General features: G+C 35.5%; 2 protein-coding genes across 2 annotated transcripts in view; both read right to left on the bottom strand.

The window, feature by feature from the left end:
- Positions 1-218: 218 nt before the first annotated feature.
- Positions 219-7,516, bottom strand: alx1 (ALX homeobox 1). Its single transcript, XM_016483307.1, has 4 exons — positions 7,167-7,516; positions 4,324-4,616; positions 3,493-3,621; positions 219-659 (listed from the first exon to the last, which is right to left on the bottom strand). The coding sequence occupies exons 1-4, from the start codon at positions 7,369-7,371 to the stop codon at positions 330-332; spliced, it is 957 nt and encodes a 318-aa protein (XP_016338793.1). The 5' UTR covers positions 7,372-7,516; the 3' UTR covers positions 219-329.
- Positions 7,517-11,550: 4,034 nt separating this feature from the next.
- The window catches only part of lrriq1 (leucine-rich repeats and IQ motif containing 1), a 28,015-nt gene continuing 22,883 nt past the window's right edge, over positions 11,551-16,682 (bottom strand). Inside the window, 5 exon segments of the mRNA XM_016483292.1 lie at positions 11,551-11,768; positions 11,875-12,004; positions 14,240-14,357; positions 14,608-14,668; positions 14,832-14,961. Of these exon segments, the coding sequence (XP_016338778.1) occupies positions 11,762-11,768; positions 11,875-12,004; positions 14,240-14,357; positions 14,608-14,668; positions 14,832-14,961 (446 nt within the window). The 3' untranslated portion in view covers positions 11,551-11,761.

Here is a 16,682-nt window from a genome sequence, read left to right as displayed (position 1 = left end):
CACACAGACATAGTGTTAGTATGTCGACCATAACATCTCTGTCAAAGTCATGAGAGTATAATACTGTCGAGTTCTGTGCCCTTCAAATTCACAACAACAAGAGATGCTAAGACAAAATAAGAACAACTACTGTTTAATCAAGAGGTTTCTTAATTCAATTATTTTTGAAAGGACAGAAAACTTTTCCAGAATTTTTGAACAGTCTATAATTACGGCTGATATCTTTGTTGTTCCAATAAAAAAAATAAAAACAAATTCATGAAAGTAACTGGCTGTACTGTTATAGGTAAAAACTGTTGAGATCAGCACTATTAGAATAAGTTCAGAGTTCACATGGTCCAAGTTATGTTGGCTGTATGTTCCTTCGCCTTCATCCGCAGCACAGCAATGCTGGAGGACCGCCGTTCAAACTCAGGTTTGGTCTCAAACGCAGCGTGACTGTTCGGTGAAGGAGCCAGAAGTGAATCGGCGAAGAAATTGTTGAGAGACATTCCAAACTGATTTTGCTGGTGATTGGGGAATCCCATGTAACTGTGCTCACCGGCTCTCGGCGAGTGGGGATAGGGAGACGTCACGCAGGGAGGGGAACCGCGCGGGATCATGCAGGACGAGACTACAGAGCTGCCTGGAGTGGGACCTGTCCATAAGTTGTTGGAAATCTGTGTGGAAGGAGGAATAAAGTAAAATCAAAATGCATTATAAAAACACTTTAGGGCTTCTCACACTATAATAATTAACCCTGCACTCTCAGAAAAAAATACCTTTTCAAAAAGTACACCTTTGTACCTTATTAACCCCTAAAGGGTGAATATTAGTATCTTAAAAGGTACATATGGATAGTACATAGGCACATACACAGTAGGCCTACCTAAGGTGTGCATATTAATACCTCAATGATAGGCTACCTTTTGAAAGAGTACTGCCCCAGTGACAGCTTTTGTACTTTTTTTATTCTTTTTCTGAGACTGTAGGTCATTCTAAAACCCAGGTAAACCTAATCCTGTGTTATCTTGCTTTAAGTTTCACACTGCTCATACTTTACCCAGGGCTAACAGTTAAAACTGGGTAGCCATTTATAAACTGCCGGTTCACACTGTACATTCCTAAACCCCGGTTTAACGTTCTTATTTCCAAATGTTGGGTGTCGTTGATTAAACGAACGCAGCACGTGATCTGTTTTCATAAATGCTGTCGACTGTACTAGCTATCATTTTTTTCCTGAATGGACATTTCGGTGGACTATATTGGTAAGAATGAAACGGTCTCTTCTTCACTCAAATATACGTGTTTTCCGTCACCATTATACATTTTCCCCTCAAACGCTGAAACCACTGTTTATACAATGCACAATGCACCGTTTATAATGCTAATAGCAATTATAATCAAATTAATTTCATAAGAAGTTAGAGAAGCTCATCTTGGCGTCTTTGTTTCCATGGCGATGATGGAGTCTCCAGAACGCGCGCCGTTACAGGCCTTTAGCGCAGCATGCGCTAAACCTGCGCGGTTTAAACCCTCTAGAGCTCACATCCGCCCTTTGAACACAAGACTCTCCAGATGTAGAGCTGAACGGGAAAGTTATCAATGGGTCTGTCCAGTAACTAATGATAAACGCGCAGTTTGCAGAGAAGCATTTGAGTTGCTCACGGTGGACTGTCTGACTTAAAGGGATAGTTCACCCAAAAATGTTGTCATCGTTTTCACTCTCAACAAGTTGTTCCAAACCTGTAATAATTTCTTTCTTCCGTTGAACATAAAAAATACTTGAAGAATGTGGGAAACAGTTTCTGGTCCCCAATGACTCTGATAGTATTTTTTTTCTCTACTATGGAAGTTACTGAGGACCAGCAGCTGTTTAGTTACCCACATTCTTCAAAGTATCTTCTTTTGTGTTCAACAGAAGAAATAACTTGCAGGTTTAGAACAACCTGGGTAAATTATGACAGAATTTTCATTTTTGGGTGAACCATATTTTTAAAGTGACAGACACATCTGTGCTTCTAAAGGCATAACCCTATTGTTTTATTCAAATTTGGATAGTCTGTTAGAGCTTGATAGACATAATTATTAGATTTTTAAACATTATTAGACAGATGAATTAATAGATTATAATTAATGTTAGACCCTATATATTCATTTATTATTTATATCAATCATAAATATATACATAATAAATAAGCATATATGTCATATACAATTTGACATTTGAAAAGGTTTAAAAAATGCTAAATTATTTAGATTTAATGTAGTCCTAATTTAAGCAAATGAATAAAAAAATAAAATAAAAATGAATCTCATCCAGGTAACAGCTGCAGAACTCGTGAATGTCGTGAATGGGTGTCCCTTATTTTGGCTCGCTAAAGGTGGCAACCCCAGTTACAAATGTGAAACGTTCCTTTACCCGGGGTTGAAAGTGGGGTCTAGAACGACCTGTGTGAAAACCCCTTTTAAGAAGCAAATGATTGAAAGACAATAACACTTTAGTACATGTCTAGATTAAAATGGAACTGAAAAACAACAACAGGCTTGAGCTGGGGCAGGAAGTCATGAGGCAAAAAAAAATCCATAATCAAAATAAAGAAATCCAAATGTTTGGAAATTCATGGTACATAAACATAGGTTGTGAAAGTTAATTCAATTTTAAAATTTAAATCGATGCATTTTAGTATGCCTGGGAAAATGCTCTATGATAATCTGCGATGACATCATATCAGATACACCCTCAATCTACATTAAAATACAGTGACAATTATGTCCAAGACTTTAAATAAATCCAGACCAGGCTTTTAAAAACAAACCCTGCAGCCCGCAAAAATGCATTTGTGTTTACCACAAAAATCTGGGCATAAGACAAACACAAGGCTTAGCACCCTCCCACCTCTCCTTACAACATGCCCGGTGCAATAAAGACCTGTCCTATAAAGGCGCAGGCTTTTTTATGTGACTATGGAAAACAAACGAGTGAGGAATCTACTCTCTGATGAAGGAAATTGAGGTCTGTGGTGCCATCTAAATCTTCATCTCCTATCCTCCCAACAGCTTTTGTCAGTTAGCGTGAGACAGCTCTGTGCAGTCTGACTGACTGCCCACACCCATCAAAACTGTTTAAAGCTTGAAAGGCTAAGGCCAGTTGTCGACAATTCATGCATTGTGTTTGTGTCTGTAAGGACCATATGGTATTCGCTGAAATTTGGCCAAGTGTTTTGTGACTCTAATCTGATCAGTAAATACTTTGTCACCTTGAATAAGTGTTTAACAAAAATAGGTCATGAAACCTACTTATACAATGTATGATAAATGTGATTTTTTTTTAGACATATATTACTATATATAAAGCACAATAACAATGATGGTTTGCTAAAAACACTAGGGAAAGCATTCTTTTGCATTTGGGTAGTGGTGACCTAATAGACAGCCATGTATTGGTTACTTTTATTTATTTTTTGCAAATATTTTTGTAAAACCATGGTGCAGATAAATAAAGTGAATCACCTGCGAGTAGCTGTCTGTCCGGGGCAGCATTGATATGTCATAGGTCGCTGCAAAGTGGCTTTTGGCCTGCTGGATCTGTCCATATCTTTCTCGCTTTCTCCACTTGGCTCTTCTGTTCTGGAACCATACCTAAAAAATAAAAATAAAAGTTATTTTTCCATGATGTAAAATTGATGATTAAATATCGAGTTAGAATTTTATATAAGCACAAATTTACAGAATACATTTTATTTATTTATTTATTTTTTGTCATGCAGCCTACTTTTTATTAAAACATGTTGGTGTCCTGTAAATGTGAAGCCATAATTAATTACAGGGCTGTGATACTGAGTTCATCAACTTTATCTGTTGCAAACAAATACAGATCCATAACAAATTAAAGGTAATAAATGTCAGGTATGTAAAACGTTTTCATCATAAAAACATATTTATATGCATCTTATTTATCACATCATTAAATTTTTACGAGTTTTTATAGGGTTAACTCGACTTTGTTAATCGGTAATTAGGCTACGTAAACAAAATCGGTAATTACGGTAATTTACTTTCGGAAAAGCGCTAAGTGCAGGTTGTACTGTATCTTTAGCACCACTTTCATTTTAACCCTAACATTTAAGGCAAAAATTAAAGTAGGTTTTTTTTCGCGGTGAGGAATGCATGCATGAGGACTAAAAAGTGATTTGAATTTTTTAGTGACAACTAAGGCTTTTTAAACCTCAAATGTAATTACGTTATTCTCAGACAGGCCTAAATTTAGCATTGATAATTATGAAGTCTAAAAAACATACAGAAATTTTCAGAGAATTATCACAGATGAAAGTGAGCGGTTACCTGAACTCTGGCCTCCGTGAGCTCTGTTCTCATGGCCAGCTGTTCTCTCACATACACATCTGGGTAATGGGTTTTCTGGAAGACTTTCTCTAGTTCCTCTAGTTGAGCGCTCGTGAAGGTCGTGCGATGGCGTCTCTTCTTGCTGCTCGACACATTGCTGTCGCATTTTTCGCCGATGTCGTCCAGGTGAGTTTTGTCTGGTCCGGCTGTGGCCGGCGAGACTCTGATGCTGCAGCAGTTTTCCATCGCGTGCAGGCTGCTGTCTTCAGTTTTAGGAGGGCAGTAATTCACGCCTGATCATTATTAAAATATGGGTAGTTAACATAAAATTACTCAAACTTTCAGCAGCACCCTACCTAAAACTACATCTAAAACTGTAAACCTTTTTTTTTCAACACTGAATAATTTTCTCATAAAAACAACCGCACGGAGTAATTTTACATCGTTACATCGTATGACGTTCAAAAATGATGAAAACCTTAAGACCATAAATATGCATATAGGCCTATTTGCATAAAAAAATAAGAAAATGCTCATGGACATTTATCAACGGCCAATGTAACTTTATAAGGAAAGACAAGTAGATTGAATAAATGTAGTATTTGCCCATTTAGTCCACCTACAATGAGGTAAAAAAAAATATGTTTAGGCTATTTATTTGAATATTCATCTTCAAATGTAAATAAATAACTTATTTGCAGCTTTAGGTTTACGAATTACTTTTTAAATGAAAAGTTACCAAACAATTAGGCTAGCGAATATAAGATAGCAATGTTTGTAAAAGATTTTTTAAAAAGAGCAAAGTTTATTTAAAGTTATAAAGAATTAGACAAAGGCCACGTTCCGTGAAAATATGTTAAACAAATTTTCACCTTTTCTCTTTTTTCTTTCTCAGCTTTTGAAAAACGTAGTCTTTTTTAATTGTTAGAAACAACTTGAAGAAAAAAAACTAAAAAATATATTGAAAATGTAAACATTACATAGGTTATTGGTTAATGCACTTTTTACATTTAATTCATACAAGTTATTTCATCATAAACGTACTAATAAGTAGCCCACAACAGCTAGTAGCCTAAATGGTAAAACATTTATTGTAGGAAATGCAAAACTGCCAATAGCTTCTAAATGCAATGTAATTTGGTTTTCTTGTTATTTTGTTTAAAATAAAAGTTATTCAAATGACTTTTATAGATTGGTGTCAGGAGAAAATTCTGCCTTCCACAGAGGACTTTTTATTTTTCACTTTAGAAAACCACATATATCGGTACTTTAAATAATCTCTTCTAGACGACTCCAGTGCATTGACCTGAAGAAACTTTTAAGAACTTCATTAATATCTGGAGAACCAAATAACATCCTTTACTGATCCAAGGTGTTGCAAAAACACCGAAGAATCTTTAAATATTATGCAAAATGTTTTGTTACATTTAACAAAAACAAAAAAAAAACTTGGTGAGTGCGTGTGTGTGTGTGTGTGTGTGTGTGTGTGTTTTTTTAAGTCAGACTTACTGTTTTGGTTGTCACACGGAGACGATCTGTCCATGGTGGTGTGTTGATCATTGCTCTGCATCGAGAAGGCCTGGACGCAGGCTGCTGTCTTCAGTTTTAGGAGGGCAGTAATTCACGCCTGATCATTATTAAAATATGGGTAGTTAACATAAAATTACTCAAACTTTCAGCAGCACCCTACCTAAAACTACATCTAAAACTGTAAACCTTTTTTTTTCAACACTGAATAATTTTCTCATAAAAACAACCGCACGGAGTAATTTTACATCGTTACATCGTATGACGTTCAAAAATGATGAAAACCTTAAGACCATAAATATGCATATAGGCCTATTTGCATAAAAAAATAAGAAAATGCTCATGGACATTTATCAACGGCCAATGTAACTTTATAAGGAAAGACAAGTAGATTGAATAAATGTAGTATTTGCCCATTTAGTCCACCTACAATGAGGTAAAAAAAAATATGTTTAGGCTATTTATTTGAATATTCATCTTCAAATGTAAATAAATAACTTATTTGCAGCTTTAGGTTTACGAATTACTTTTTAAATGAAAAGTTACCAAACAATTAGGCTAGCGAATATAAGATAGCAATGTTTGTAAAAGATTTTTTAAAAAGAGCAAAGTTTATTTAAAGTTATAAAGAATTAGACAAAGGCCACGTTCCGTGAAAATATGTTAAACAAATTTTCACCTTTTCTCTTTTTTCTTTCTCAGCTTTTGAAAAACGTAGTCTTTTTTAATTGTTAGAAACAACTTGAAGAAAAAAAACTAAAAAATATATTGAAAATGTAAACATTACATAGGTTATTGGTTAATGCACTTTTTACATTTAATTCATACAAGTTATTTCATCATAAACGTACTAATAAGTAGCCCACAACAGCTAGTAGCCTAAATGGTAAAACATTTATTGTAGGAAATGCAAAACTGCCAATAGCTTCTAAATGCAATGTAATTTGGTTTTCTTGTTATTTTGTTTAAAATAAAAGTTATTCAAATGACTTTTATAGATTGGTGTCAGGAGAAAATTCTGCCTTCCACAGAGGACTTTTTATTTTTCACTTTAGAAAACCACATATATCGGTACTTTAAATAATCTCTTCTAGACGACTCCAGTGCATTGACCTGAAGAAACTTTTAAGAACTTCATTAATATCTGGAGAACCAAATAACATCCTTTACTGATCCAAGGTGTTGCAAAAACACCGAAGAATCTTTAAATATTATGCAAAATGTTTTGTTACATTTAACAAAAACAAAAAAAAAACTTGGTGAGTGCGTGTGTGTGTGTGTGTGTGTGTGTGTGTGTTTTTTTAAGTCAGACTTACTGTTTTGGTTGTCACACGGAGACGATCTGTCCATGGTGGTGTGTTGATCATTGCTCTGCATCGAGAAGGCCTGGACGCATTTAGGTGATGTCTTGTTGTAGTACTGCACATTGTCTAAAGTCTCCATGACTTGGTCCATGTAGTAATCGCTGCCTTTAATCGCTTGACTTTTCAAGGAGAACTTGTCGCTCAAGTACTCCATCATGGTCCTCTGGCCTCGTCTCAAGCATGTAGCGCGTCAGTGGACACCATAAATGTTTTAGTGATGTCAAAAATGAAGCAATGCGGCCAATTATTTGTACAAGTCGTTAATTTGTCTTGTCTTAAAGAGACCGAGGGCCTCTCTTTATACGGCATAGAGTGCGAGCTTCAAGCAGCCACCCAACTTCTGAATATGGAGAAGGTGAAACTCCACCCACGCGCATGCACAAGCTCTAAATAAGATTTATGAAACTCTGAGATGACCCGAAATGAAACAATTACACTTGCTTTCGCTTTCAGTGTGTTTGGATATCCCTAATGATTATTTAACTGATAAATCTGACTCCAGCAGATATTTAAAGTGTTAAACCTTCTAAACAATATTAAGTAGGCTATTTCAGTAAACAGAAAAGTTGGTGACTGTTTAAAGAACAGCTATAGAGTATGTTCTTTATGAAGAACAGTAGAGAGTAAATCTTTAGGAGTAAAAACTTATTTTACTTTACTTTGTATAGCCTAACTTACATGCAGTTATTTCATTTTAAGTTAATAGCCTAAATGTAGCCTAATATCACGATGACTAGAAAAAAAACCCATCAAAACATTCCACCAAGGGTAACGTTTGTAGAAAAAAAACGTATTTAAACTACTGCAAATAAGTATTTAGTAGCCTATTTAACTTGCAAAATAGCATCTTTGTTCCAACGCATAATTTAGTGTTATTTATTTTAACTACTTTTTTTTGTTCATAATGGGGAAATAACTTTAAACTACCCATTTTTATTTTTCCGGTTTATTTATTGTATTTTATTTAATTAATTATTTTAATTTACGGTATACAAAAAAAGAAAAGCTTTCCAGAAAAGCATTACGACGGCATTTGGGACGGTGACAAATACTTTCTGAAGGTACATGTCATTAAATTACCAAATGTTATTTAAATATTTTATTTGATCTATTATTAGAATGATTCGAATGATTATAAATCAGCTATACGTTTCGCTTCAATAATCTTTAATATTTTTCATATCGCTTAGTTAGCCTATTCAATAGGCAACATTTTTTAAGACGGCTACACAAATATAAGTTTTCAGTGAACCAGTAAACAGGTATTTACTACAACATTTTTCACATAATTACATATTTTTAACACATTCATTGCATGGTAAACAATGTGTACCTAACAAACTATTAAACTTTTCTCACAATTTTTTAAGTATAGTCATTAGCCTAATATATTTATAAAGATTATGTTCCATATTAAGGGGAATGAATAGGCTATGTATATTATTTCATCCAACATCCCTGGCAGGACAAACCTGTGTTTGCAGGTCTCATGAAATGACAATATTAATCTTCCGACCAAGAAACGAATAATATCACGACGGCATTCAGCACAGAAATCCTGTTACTATGACCTAAATAAAAATACAATAAAAAGTTATCACTTTGTCACACATATTTAAATGTGTGATAAACATTTTCAAGTTACATAGATTTTTTCTAGAAGAAAATATAGAATATATAGAAGAATATATACACGCGTAATATTAAAAAGGGCCTTTTATAGCGTAATTTATTCTGCTACTTTTATCAATTTTGCTCCGTTGACACGCTTGGCTTTATCCAAAGAAAAAAAAACTCCACTGATAAGGCAAACAACGCAGAGCTTTACACACTCTTGACAGCAACAGAGTGCGCATGAGGCCGATTTTTGAATGCGAGATATAAAGCTCGGCACCAAAATGATTTTGCGACCACCTGAACGTGTGTATTTCAAACAGGAAAGGCGTCATCCGATACCACCCTTACTCTAAAGAGTTTGTAAGAGATCACACATAGAGAAGCCCTCTCCTTTCTGCCAGCAAAACCTTACCACCTGCCAGGCTAGCCATATCTAAGGGTCACTTACAATGCTTGGGGTTTGATGGTGCCACTCCAAGAAAAAATGAAAATAAATAGGGGTGCTCTTAAGTAGCAGGGGGGTTTCTTATTAAGGCTCTGAAATGACCTTCTATTTGGACCCCTTGCTGAGGGGAAAATGTGAGAAATTCTCTGTGGTTTGTTGAAATTTTGTCTGCGCATTAAAAATAAAGCACATCAAAGTGCAGAAGATGCTATGAGTTACTGCCTAATTTCACTCAGTTAAGTTCATAAGTACATCAAGAAATATTGCAAAATCAAATAAGTGAGCATTAAAGATATAAGATATTTGAAACATTTGATCTGCCATTTGTTCCTTTTAATAACAAAATAAAAAAGGGAAAAACTGTCACATTACAGAGTAAATATTCTCCAATTTGAGTCTTTTTTGTCATTACAGTTTATTATTTTTGATTTTGCAGGCAGGCAGGCATTTGGACTGATGTTTTATATGTTTTAAACTGCAATTATTAATTAACATATGCTAACATAATGTTTATATCACATAAAAATATTCATACTGCCATCTATAAATTGTATGTGATGATCCTTGCATGTACTTGAAATGATCAAAAAGATACAATATGTATGTGTGTGTGTGTGTGTGTGTGTGTGTGTGTGTGTTATATAATATATAACAATTATACGACTCAAGGATCTCCTTAGTTTGAGCTCTGTCAAATTGGTACAGAGAGATGTTAGTGTTTTTCTTGATTATGAAGGTACATTCTTAAATCATATTAATGGTTTTGTACTGGCCACATGAGGCTTTCAGGCCACTGACATGTTTGCCATTGTTTATCGCCTCTCTCTGTTTCGTTCCCTCTCTCGCTCTCTTATGTACTATAGACAGAATGAATCTCTAGTTGAAGTCAGAGGTCAGTACAAGCGTGTCAGCTGGGTTTGCGTACATACGCCTTTGCAGTCACTTAAGTAATTAAAATGATAATAAACGGTTTGGCCACAGCCACTTCTTCCAGCTGCTGCGATCGAGCTGCTCAGGTCAGGCCAGATGCATTGAGCTTGCAAAGTCAAATTCGGTTTGAAAGGCCTCTTCACTTCAGTGTGAAGGATTATCCAATGAGTATTTATTTTCCCTATGTGTTCCCGGGCAGTTAAATACAACGTAGTCTATAAGAAAGTCAAACAAACCAACAGGTTTTATATGACTCTGAAGGGTTTTACTAACCTTATTCAGATCTGCTCTCGCTGGCACTTGAAAAGATTATCTCTCATGGTTTGCCTATGTTTTCTGTGGGTAACAACTGGCATGAATTACTCGCTGGCATCAGTCTGCGGATTCAGTCTGTTATTCTGAGATTCAGCAAAAGTGGAAACTTGGAAATGTACGGTCTTTGGAGTCCCACTATAAACTTTTTGCAGTCATAGTCTATCTATATACTTTATCTAGTCTATGCGCTCAGAAAAAAAGGTACAAAACTGTCACTGTGGTGGTATCCTTTCTAACCTTATCCTTTTGTACCTTTTTTCTGAGAGTGTAAGTATATAATATATACTGTATACATACATAAACACACACTTGTAGTTGCAAAGTTACTTATAGTTACTTATAGTCAGTAGAATATCTAAAGTGGACTATCAAAATAAAGTGTAGCCTATTTTTATATCTATTTACAGTATTAAATGTATTTATGTGTATATAATTCAACAAGACAATACCACAGCAGTCAGCCAGTGTCTCTGGATTAAGTATGAGACCTATGGGCCATCTGCCCAAACATGATGCCAAAACTCCCACTAATAAGGCATCTCTTTTCAAGATTTATTTTAGAATTTCTAAGCATAAAAATGAGCCTTAAGCTGGTGCCTGAAAGTTCTTTTCCAACCACTGTTTTGAACACTCAGCTTTTTGAAATCCAAATTAAAATACACAAACAAGGATATCCTTATCTGACACTAACACTAAAGAAAACACTTTTAACTCTGATGTATGCATTTCTTTTTACGTATTTTTGGACTTGTTTGCCATATACGCATTTTATGAGAGATTACAATATAGGTGTTTGAGGCAGAACTGTGTATATAGCAAATAATTTATTGACAGTGATCTTTGATATATTACTTTCATTAAATGTGCATTGTCTTACTTTTAGCTTTTAGAACAACACAAATTCCCAGTATAAAGAAAGAAAAAAACCCTAAAGTAAATTGAAACAGGAACGAGCTGGTTTCTATTGCCTGTCATTGTCTGCATATTAAGCATGTCATTTGTAAATGGTTTCCACCCAGTCCATGGCTCGCAGTGCTCATGTTAAATGGAGTGATACTTGAAAGCAATACATATCCTGTGACCGCCTGCAGATATTTGGGCTATATCTCATCCATTGCTTCTAATTCATTTGCTGGAGAGGAAGCTGGATTTTAGTAAAAACAGCAGCTGCAAGGAATTTCAGCGGAGATCAAATGGGCATTGTAAGTCTTGTTAAGGGCTTACATCGACAAGACATCCATCACACTCTGAATATATACACAGCCGCAAATACGAAGGGAGAAAACAAAAGAACAAACTGAATCAATATTATCTCAGTGCAACAAACACAAGCTGATGTAGTTATCTTTTTACTTGTTCAATTTGGCTCTCTTCTTTCCTCCACCCCAGCCTCCGCTGTGTCGCACTGGGCCGTCCCAGAACGAGATGCGTTCATTTCGGATCGGAGCTGAATTGACTCTTGTAGGTGATGGCACTTCTGTTTCTGTGGAGACAAAGGTAATTTTATTTAAAAAAAAAACACCTTCAATAATGCTAATACACCTGATAAGACTTTGACTGACATTTATGGAGTTTCCAACAAGCACAGTTCTTTCAAACACATAGAACAAAGCAAGCTTTTTTCTCTAGCTGATGCGTTCCACGTGTAGAACCCGTGGCTGTGCTCAGCAAGCGGTAAAATGAAACAGCAAGGAAAACTTCATCGATTCGGGAGGCTACCGTGCACCACTTATCTTCCTGCACATAATTCTAAAACTTTAAAAAAATGATAAATTATTTTTATTTCAAAGATTCAATGCCAAGTAACTCTTCTGTTCCCTGGTTCTTAATAAATGTAATACATTTTACAAATGTAGTAATTGTTTAGCTAACACAAATATTTGTTTTTACTACATTTGTCTTCATTTGTTCCCTGCCTTTGCCGATTAAAGTGGAAAAAAGTAGACGTCTGCTCTCAACGGGTATTAATCGCACTTCAAACCCTGGACGTTTATATTCAAAGAGACACATGTTGTTGCCCGTGTTCTGTGGGCTGATATTTAATAAAACGGCCACACACTCACTTAACCACTGTGACCAAACAAATTGTTTTCAGCCATTTTGCTCCCATTACCTTTGAAAGAGGGCAAAAAATGAGGCACCAGGAGATTTCCTCTACACATAATGAAAACGTTTATGGCTCCCTAAACTACTCTTTATGGCTCGGCCCCAGTAAGTAGAAGGTATCTTGTTGCATTAAACCTAAGTAGTATTTATAGAGTCCTTACTGTAATTGAACAATGTACTAAGCATGTCAACTTTGTGCTCATGACCTAATGACTCACGATGATTTAATTCAAATGACAAGAGGCCTATGAGGAGCTGGGAAAATTTGTTTTATGTTAGCTGATAAACAGACTAATTTACAACGGGAATAAAACATTATTTCAGAAAATGAGTAGTGATATTTGTGGATTATAAAGGAATGGTTTTGCATGTAAAGTGAATTATCTATAAATAAATCTTTTACGTTCTCTTTGATCTGTAGAATCAGGCCTCTCTCCAATAAATCACCTAAAATACCTCTATGTGAAAGGCTTGACTGAGTTCGTCATTCAGACAGCCAGTCAGTCATTCAGTCAGTCAGGCTGTCAGCATCCTCGTGGATTTCATTTTCAAATCATCATCAGAATCCAATTTAGCTTCATTAGGACAGACAGTGAAAAGCTTTCACAGTGCGTCATGACTGTGTTAAACGCGCTGAGACGTGCTTGTGCCAGTCAGTGGGATCTTTGTCAGGGTGAGTCCTGAGTGGTATAGTGTGTGTGACAGAGCTCGCACTTAATCAGCGAGCTGTCAGAGGTCTCTCGCTGTCCGTTTCCTGCTGAAAGAGAGATTATTCCCCCCACCGTCCCCTCATTGACCCCGGCATCTGTCTGCAAAGCTGACACATGCACACATAGGCAATTATACACATACATATTCTCAAACATGCTTGCATTAACCAGAAGCATACATTTTTTTTAAACATGTTTATCTTGCATTCACTTTTTAATAAGGTGGAACAAAATTACAAACATATTTTAACATATATACTGCATTTATATAAATGGCTTTCGACTGTTGTGAAATCGGATTTGTGTGATGTTGTAATGGGTTATCAAGTGAGCCAGATGATGTGTACAGTCATGTCAGTTTCCATCGTGTGCTTCACGTCACACCCACTGCACTCTGTGTGCAGTATTTGATTTGGCACCTGACCCACATGATTTAACTTCACATCATTGTGCACCAAAAAAGAGATATAGTAAAAAAAAATGTATCCAATGGTGTGCTGTATGTATTCATAACAGAAGTGGAGAAGGGAGTTTGACTGCTTTCAAAAAAACATGCTCTTTTGCTTGTGTGATGTTATCAACAATGCAGGCACAGATGTTTCTAATGTTAATGGGGTGTTTGCATACTTTATAACTTGTATTTAAACAGTAAAATATGGTCAAATGTTTGGAATAATTAAGAAAATTTAAGCTCCTATGATAGCAACGCTGAATTTTCAGCTGCCATTACTATTATTCTCCCATCAAATTATTCTTCAGAAATCATTCAACATTAAAAGAAATAATTATTCCAAACTATAAGACCGGTAGTATATAGAAGAAAATGTGTGTTTTTTATAGCTGGTATTTATTTTGTTATGTTATTTTATTTTGATAGTATGCATTTTAAGTAAAAGACTCACTTGTGTTTTCAGCTGAGTATCTTCGAGGCTGAGTATACTTTTTAAGAGGTGGAGAGACACTAGTGGAGTCAGTCCAAAATCTTGCTCCTGAATCTCCACCGTCTCTGTCCCCTATGGCCTAAGAAAAAACAGATACAAGTATAGGCATATTAACATATTAAAGTATAGGCAACCACTCACACACACGAACACGCATAAATTTACTCTCCTATAAACAAATATCTACAGGGCTGAAAACAGCAGCAATTGTTAGTAAGTTTTCAAAGTATTTACTTTAAATTTAAATTCACAATTAATTAAAAGTGAACAGTGGCATGTCTGTGTGCAGATTTAAGTATAATAAATGATAAAAAAATAATAGCTCTTACCACAAGCTGCACCCTCCCACCATTAAGAATATCCTGGCCAATATCAGGGAGGAAATGATCCCTAAAAAAGTCATTGAATAGATTACCTCTAACACAATTTACACCACAGCACATTCACAACATGTGAGACCACTATAACTGATCACCATTATGAACTGTTAATAACTTATCTTCAATCTGTGTATATTTTTCAGAAGAATATAGTTCAGAGCAGTGTGTCTCACCGTCCCGTGCCTGCAGAGTCTGTTTCGGGATGAACTGCTTGTGTGTGGAGCCACTGGTAAGTTCTCTCCTTGTAAGATTGTTTTTCCTCTGCTTTCGGTAATTTGTGAACTTCATTCACTGCTTGGTGAACTGCATTTGACATGAAACAAGAAGAAAAGCATCCAAAACAGTTTTTTTTTCTGACACATCCATTTAAATATTTACAGAAATAAACATTACATTTTGAAGGGGGGTTGTTTGCCAGACAACTCCTGATAAACACCAAGTTAATCAAAAAAGGAATAGTTTTGGACTGTAACTAAGAAGCAGAAGAAACAAGTCTGCGTGGTGGATAGCAAATGCAAATGACAGTTGTTTCAGGAACTTCTGTGGTGTATATTTACGCCTACTGAGCAAAAAAAGAAAAACTAAATGAGTACGTAGGAAGTAGGGAGATTTATGGACAGTGTCCATACCTGTCACCAAAAAGCCCTAATTCAAAGTAAACATGTTCTTGGTACAAACTAGCATGAATTGATAACGACTTCTGACGGCCAAGTGCTGGAACTAATGAGCCATTTATTTAAGTCATTTTCATGGTTTTGCCAAAAAGTAAAGCGCAGACAAGGTTTATGGGTTACAGATGTCATGGGTTAATTGAAAATCCACTAAAAATGTCAAGTGATTAACTCCTCCCTAAGGGCTGAACAACGGAAAACAGAAAAAAGGCAATCTACATTTATTGCTGATGAAAAGTCCACAAGTGAAACAATTATTCAGCATTAACAGTATGTTTGCACTTTCAACAGACATGATTTTGAAGCTTTTTCATACACTTTAGGAAATGCAATAAACAAATAAAAAGAATAGATTTAATACAACTATTTGGACTTCAAACATTTGGACACTTAAGTATGAACACATAAAATGTATGAATTATATTGCATTCTATAACAAAATATCCAACCAAGAGGACCCTGCAAACAAATCATGTCGTTTAGTCATTTTTTAACCAACTGGCCCTATGGTCATTTTTATTTGAACAGGGTGCTTGTGCTAATTTTCTTTCAAATAAATGGAAACTAGTTTGATGTTGTCAAATGCAAGTGTGACTGCGTCAAAATACCACTGGGGCCACTGTATGTAAAATAAGTATTAGAATAGAATAGAATAGAATATGTTCATATAACATTATTTATATTAATAGTTCATTTATAGCATATATAGCACTTTATAGATTTAATATAATTTGATGTCAACAATCATAAAACTGTTACGTGAGTTCATAAAAAGTGTGCATTAGGACAGGTTCATGGTTCAATAAGTATTATTATTTGCTGAAAATTTGCAAGAAAAACAGGGTCGAAGTTGTGTGTATATACAGTGAACACACAGATTTAAGGGAAGGACCTCTAGAGTTAACCACAGATATTATATGATAGAAACACATGCAGCATCCAGTAGCTGTCAAACCCGCTTCCCCCCATCTATCCCACCCTCAGGACGTTAGGGGGCCCAGGAGTCACGGCTGTTAGAAGGGCTCTTAAGTACATTAGGCTGTGTGGTGCTGCTATGGCGGTGACAGGAGTTAGAGAATCAGCTTTTTCACGAGGGTCAGGATGAGAGAACCAAACTGCTGGGGGTGAGCGGCTCAAAGTGATTTCCTTAAGGACACTGTGCAGGTATTTTCAGAAATCCTGCTCTTCCTTCATACCAATACTGTCAATATAGTCAATGACACAAGGTCAATCCTGACAAAACCAAGATAACAACTGCCCTTTCTCTCCTTTAAAAGAAGTATTTAAAGGGGTCATATGATGCTTTTTTAAAGATCATTATTTTGTGTATTTGGTGTAACAGAATATGTTGAC

The sequence above is a fragment of the Sinocyclocheilus anshuiensis genome, unplaced genomic scaffold (genome assembly GCF_001515605.1).
Source record: "Sinocyclocheilus anshuiensis isolate Anshui unplaced genomic scaffold, SAMN03320099.WGS_v1.1 scaffold481, whole genome shotgun sequence".
Lineage (NCBI taxonomy): Eukaryota > Metazoa > Chordata > Actinopteri > Cypriniformes > Cyprinidae > Sinocyclocheilus > Sinocyclocheilus anshuiensis.
Note: the sequence above shows the minus strand (reverse complement) of the source record. Positions and strands in the feature narration are given on the sequence as shown.